Here is a 6,098-nt window from a genome sequence, read left to right on the forward strand (position 1 = left end):
AAAATGGCTCTAAACATTCCAAAACATTCCATTTTCTCCAGTGGCGTTCCACCAACTTAGTCTACAGGAGAGAGTAAGGAACAAACACACCAGCACTGAAAATAAATCCAATATGATTTGTTATCCTCAACCACATACTTGGTCACTAAGACGGTCTTGAAACGCCGCGGTGCGTTGGCCGCTCCACATTTGCATATTGTTGAGGTCTAGGCTACTTTATGCAAATCAGGGGCGTCCAGCGTGACTCGCCGCCTCTGGGAACTCCTGAAACTCGTGTACAGGCTTTTAAACTAGCCGTTGTCGACGTAAAATGGAGACAGATTCAACCACCGCACGGCTTATTTGTCGCCTCAAATGTTTTCAGAAACACATTTCGGTGAACTATTTTTGTAATATAAGAGAAAGTTTCCAAACGATGTGAACCGTGTGTTTCCAGTTTGAAATCCGGGGGCAGACGGCCCAACGAGCGACAGCGTTCGTCCAATCAGGTGCAGCAAGGAAATGTTTATTTGTTGGTCTGTCTGGTAGATAGAGCCAGTTTAATACATCCATGAGATAGAGGGGCACGCCCATCCCTCGCGTGAAATGACGACCCTGTGGAAAATAACAGTGCAAACAGTGCAATATCAGTATACCACCATAACTGTGTAGGTCTTGATGCCTATTCTCGCGCGACTTTCAACAATAGTCAGTCAGAATGAAATTCATTGTGCAGGAGAGGAAATAAGCCCAGAAGGCTTATTCAAGGTCCTCCCCTTAATTTCAATAAGTCATAAAAAACATTCATATAAAACATACATACCAACATTACCAATTATTAACATCCCACCATCAGTCATCAAAACATACTGTATATACAAAAGAGACAAAGCAGAAAAAAGAAAACAGAAAAATAGATTTCTTGTGCAATCATAAATATGCACAAGAGCCAGTATACAGCTGCTGAAGCACAATCTGTGTTAGATATAAAATATTTTTGTGACTTGAAAACTATCAGAGAGGATAATGACTTCAATGTCGTGTTCAGTGAATTCCATAGATGAGGTCCTCTACTGACATTGAATAGCTGACGACAACAATCGTCTTCACTGCAACATTAGGACTGGTACAGAGAAATAGGCACACAACTCACACACACACACACACACACACACTCTGCCAAAACTGTTGGGCACGAAACAGTGTTCAGATGTTCTTCTACCAATAGATGCTGCTCTGGTTGGGCATTACTGTGGTTGCTACTCATTTTACAGTAATTGTAAAGTGTGGACTTTGTGTGTATTTTGCTTGATGTGACCACAGCTTTGAACTTAACGTATTATTGAACACGATACACAAATACATAATTCCTGACTGAACGTCAGATCAAACCCATCTTTTGTCAGAAAAAAGGCCAAGAGATAAGAATGATTAAATGTTTATTATCATATATAACAATTTTAAATTGATAATATCCATGTATTCCTCATGTATTCCACAGTTACATTTTCATTTACTAACAACTTTATTCAGATAAAAAAAATTAAAATAAAAGGTCACCTCATATTCATTGCTGATACATAGATTCACTGATATTTGAATTCATTTGCAATGGACTATGTTTTTCATTGGTTATAACAGATGTAACCCTTCACCAGCACTAAACTAAACTATTGGATTTGTAAGAGAAATCACCGACTCAATGGAAGATCTGAAAATGACAGGAGCATTCTCTGTTGTCAAGTCACTTCTCTTACCCATTTAGAACGAGACATTTTTAATAAATCACAAGATTGACATATTTACATTTACATAAACCTTTCTTTTTAAAATGACTGTAACCATTGTGTCACTGGGAGTAAACAATGATTTGATCAAGTGGAAAACACTAGCTGCTGTGCTAACAACCTGTGACCAGGGAACAAGAAGTGGTGTCTGACATCCCAGTATGAAGGAGCTGTAACCAGCTACCTAACTAGTCTCCATTGGCTCCACAGGGTCTGATGGCTAAACATCACTGACAGACTCAAGGGCCTCTTTAAGAGGGACCTTCAGATCGAGGTTGTTCTTTACCTCCTTCTTAACTTTCTCCAAAAGCTTGTCATTTTTGCTTTTCTTCAGCTTAATCACAAATGTCTTGAATATGGCGATCAGAGGATGAGCGTACTCTATCACACTGCTGTCAATCTCTTCACAGAAGCCACCAGTGTGCAAACCAAACACTCGGCCATGAGCATCAAACACTGGGGAGCCAGAAGAGCCGTGATTCATGAAGGTGTTGTAGGTCACTACTTGGTTCTTGGTTCTTGGTTGATTTTTGATCACTTCACCAACTGAGTAGAGACTAAACACATGGTCTTGGTAGGTATCTACATATTTGTCTTTAGCCTCCTTTCTCTTCTCTTTCTCAATGATACATATGGGATCCAGTTTTTTCACGCTTCCTGCTGGGTGACCGATAATGCAGGCTTCACCATTCACAGGTACTGGACCACATATCTTAAGGAGTCCTGGTGGTAGCTTGGGCTTCTGTTTTGTCTGAGGAGCTGCTGTCTCTGTGTCAGGGTCAAGCTCAAGCTCAAGTATGGCATAATCCAGTTCATCTCCACTTGCCTCATAATGGCAGTCAGTGATTGTTTTCTTAACTTTGACCCAATAGGAATTTCTACCAGATGGCTCTTCATAGTTAAATATAGCATGTACATCTGTAGTTACCTGCCACTTATCTCCATCTTGTACAACACAGTTTTCGAATAAGTGTGCATTAGTCAGGATGAAGTTATCAAACAGGATAAAGCCTGTGCCCTCACAAACATCCCCAACAACAACTTTGCAAACTGAGTGGCTCAGCTCTAGCAGCTTCCTGACTCTGTGAACTTCACTAAATGACTGCTGGATCTTTCCAAAGTCTTCCTTCCTCAGATCCAATGCTTTCTGATAGGAATCACCTGGGAATCGACTCTCCGTCCATTGTTTCAGATTGAGTCCTCGTGGAAGACATATCTTTAACTCTTTTCCATCGAGGTTGTTAACCTGGTGATCATGTTCAATGCATAGGTCTGAATCTGCATTATCAGAGAGGGTGAAGTTGCCGAGGTCTTTCATGAAGCGACCATCTTTTTTCAGAGCTTCTTCCACAGTGATCCCCTTCTCTGCATAGACGCAGAGATAATTCAACTGTTTGAAAGCATTATTTATAAACAGCTTCTTTGTTTTGGCGTTTCTTCCTCCCACTGTATCAATGCAGAATGTAATGTATCTACTCTGTGGGAGTATTGCATGCTGGGGATCTTGGGTCTCTTCAACCTGTTTTGGTTTACATGATATGACCACCAAGCCATCATCCTCAATCAAATGACAAGGAAAATGTGTTGCAACAGCAATGTCCTTCCCTGCTCTTCCCAACTGAATTACAATATTGTTATCTGAATAGTTTTTTGCATTATATTCATCTCTTGTTTTTAGAGCCTCCAGGACTGTGCAGGTTGTTTACAGGTAATTTTGTACGTCTTGCGATCGTTGATGAATTGAAATCTGAAACAACGAAGATATCCCTCCTGCAGGAAATCACAGCAAGAAGATAAAAGTGAGATTCATGTGGTAAACATGCAACCTGTTTTATGCATGTAGAAAACATTACGCAGTCTACTGACCCTGGAATCACCATCCTCCTCCTCCTCCTCCTTCACTCTCTCTTGACTGGGTGCAAGATTGATCTGTGAGAAGAGAAGTGATACTATGGACACCATTTTGAAAGATTTTTCTAAAATTTTGATATGGCATTTTTGTTTTCCAACTAGAGGAAATATTCACAAAAAAACTCCACTGTTCGAGTTCATAACTAGCTGTTGACAAACACAATTGTTTTTTTTGTTTTTTTAAATGTGTAGGTGTTGTCCTCATGTGATCCAACTACAAGCTGATACATATTTCAAAGTTACAATATTTTGTAGTGTGTTGTGTATATTTGCACTTTGCAACATATTTTTTTTTACATTTCTGATGACTAGAGGGGAAATGATTTTAATGCTAGTCAGGTTGCACGGTCAGCCTCATGAGCAGTGTCCCTCCTGGAGCTGGTTGGGTTCAGTGTCTTGTTAAATGACTACAATTACAGCTGCAACCCCTCATGCTACAGTAGCATATTACCTATCTGCTGTGGTGATCAGAGGTTTAGGTATCTCAGAGCTACCTTGACACAAAGGTAATAGATTTCACACACACTGGTTTGACCATCTGTTGAGGTCAAGTTCACCAGTTTGAGATTCATAATGTTCTGAGGTAATTTTATGCATGAATGACGATTGTGATGGGTTGGCAGTATGCGTAATTGTGAATGGATAGGCAATGATTGTCACAGTGAGATGAGTTGGCCCTGGCTGAGAACTGATGTTATGCAGAACACTCACTGGACCCAACTGACTGTAATGCACCTAAAATGTTAATGATGTAAATGCTAATACATCAGTTGTAAATAATAAAAAGCTATGCTGGAGGAAGTGGAGGAGCAGGGACGCAAGAAACAAGTGAACTGAGGAGAGAAGGCGAGTACCTCAGATATATGAAAGGTGGGGAGTTCTGATTGGTTGAGTGATTGATTGGTAGATTGGCGCTCTGGGCCCTAGGGTGCTGTAGGGTTTTAAAGAGTGTGGTGGTATAAGCTAACCTGATGCGCCAGATGGTTTGTTACACAGAACCATCTGGGAAGTCGTCATTGGAAACTGTTTGGAAAAGGGCAGGCACTTTCAAAAAATACTTGGCAGTTGATTGGATGAACCATCTGTCTATCACCGTCTATCACGGGCTAACTTCAACCAATCAGATCAACGAACCATATAAACAAACTCTTGCCGAAGCCGGTCGGGAGAAGAGCGAAAACATCTTTTCCATCCAGAAAAGCCTTCAGTGCCGTTCTTTGCTCTTCTTTCAGTGAAGAAATACTCTCCAGGTCAGAAATAACTGATGTTACAGCAGCATCTATGCTAGCCTCTTTAGGAGCCGCCATTGTTGTGAACGAACGGTCGCTTCTCTCTGTCGTCACACCTAAGCCCCGCCCCCAGCTGCCCTCACAGGACGCTGATTGGTCCGCACCACTGTGGTCCGCCCACAAACTCATAACTTGAAGCCTGGCAAGATGGATTCTCGCGTGACTGTGATCTTGCGAATCCAGCTACCTCGCAAGGTAAGGTATAAGTGGCATGTATAGAACATATAGAATCTCTCCTCCCAAACCTCAGTCATAAGCTCCATAAAAAGCTGCTCCAATATCAATACATGAATTCTGTGAGGACTGTATAGCAATTTACCGTCAGTTTGCTGAGTTTCTCTTCCATGTTTTGAGGATTCAGGGAAGTCGGCTCTGTCCTGTACAAAGAATTGACATGTTCAGCACCCACAAGATATTTGATCATTATTAGTAGTAGTAGTATTAGTAATAGTAGTAGTACTAGTAATATAAAGGAATGTGTATTAAGAGGTTCAATAAAATACAGTGTTTGTACACTGTGAAAGGCTGAGTGGTTTAGTGCTTTGTAAACAGGCGTGTACATTCTATAGCAGTTAGCTGAACAAAATAATTTGGACAATCCTGACTCTCTTTTGTGTTGCCCTCTTATTCATATATTTTTTTTATTTAGACAACCACAGGGAGCAGGATATGTGTTGAAGATGAGCCCTGTGCTTCACACACCTTCATATTTAACATTCCATCTGAAGATTTGGTGACTACACACTGATTATTTCAACCTACTCCAACAGGAAGCCTTCCCCAGTGTACAAAGAGGAAATAAGTTTTTGATAAACCCTGATTGTGAGATTGATAATCGTGAACACGAGCAGTGCCGCAGCAGTAGACCACTCTGCACGGCTAAAATGCAGTAAATACTAGCAGAGTCAATGGAAAGTATCAATAAAGCATATAGCATCTTTGTTATAGCTATAGCTGGTTGGCACAATGTTAAAATGCTATAGTTACAAAAAATGAAGCAACCAATTGAAACAATTTGAACATTTAGAAGAACAAGAACCAGAAAACATGACATCTAATAGAGTATCTGCCCATTTTTAAAACCAAACAACAGTTTTAAGCAATTCATCAGTAGGAATATCTAATTACTTTT

General features: G+C 40.5%; 1 protein-coding gene across 1 annotated transcript; it reads right to left on the reverse strand.

The window, feature by feature from the left end:
• Window positions 1-1,478: 1,478 nt before the first annotated feature.
• Window positions 1,479-3,728, reverse strand: LOC139667912 (serine protease FAM111A-like). The gene is made up of 2 exons (XM_071547401.1): window positions 3,644-3,728; window positions 1,479-3,131 (listed from the first exon to the last, which is right to left on the reverse strand). Exons 1-2 carry the CDS (start codon window positions 3,726-3,728, stop codon window positions 1,987-1,989), a joined length of 1,230 nt encoding a protein of 409 aa, XP_071403502.1. The 3' UTR covers window positions 1,479-1,986.
• Between the last annotated feature and the right edge of the window lie 2,370 nt (window positions 3,729-6,098).

Source organism: Centroberyx affinis, unplaced genomic scaffold (assembly GCF_046629955.1).
Source record: "Centroberyx affinis isolate AG114_WGS23_722 - 3 ecotype Tasmania unplaced genomic scaffold, CSIRO-AGI_Caff_v1 ptg005885l_1, whole genome shotgun sequence".
In the NCBI taxonomy this organism is placed as follows: Eukaryota; Metazoa; Chordata; class Actinopteri; order Beryciformes; family Berycidae; genus Centroberyx; species Centroberyx affinis.

Bases quoted from the DNA above. Each gene is read 5' to 3' on its own strand.
- LOC139667912 (XM_071547401.1), bottom strand. From the start codon at position 3,728: ATGGTGTCCATAGTATCACTTCTCTTCTCACAGATCAATCTTGCACCC. The intron at 3,132-3,643 runs GTGATTCCAGGG...GCGTCTATGCAG, and splicing joins GGAGGAGGAGGAGGAGGATG to AGAAGGGGATCACTGTGGAA.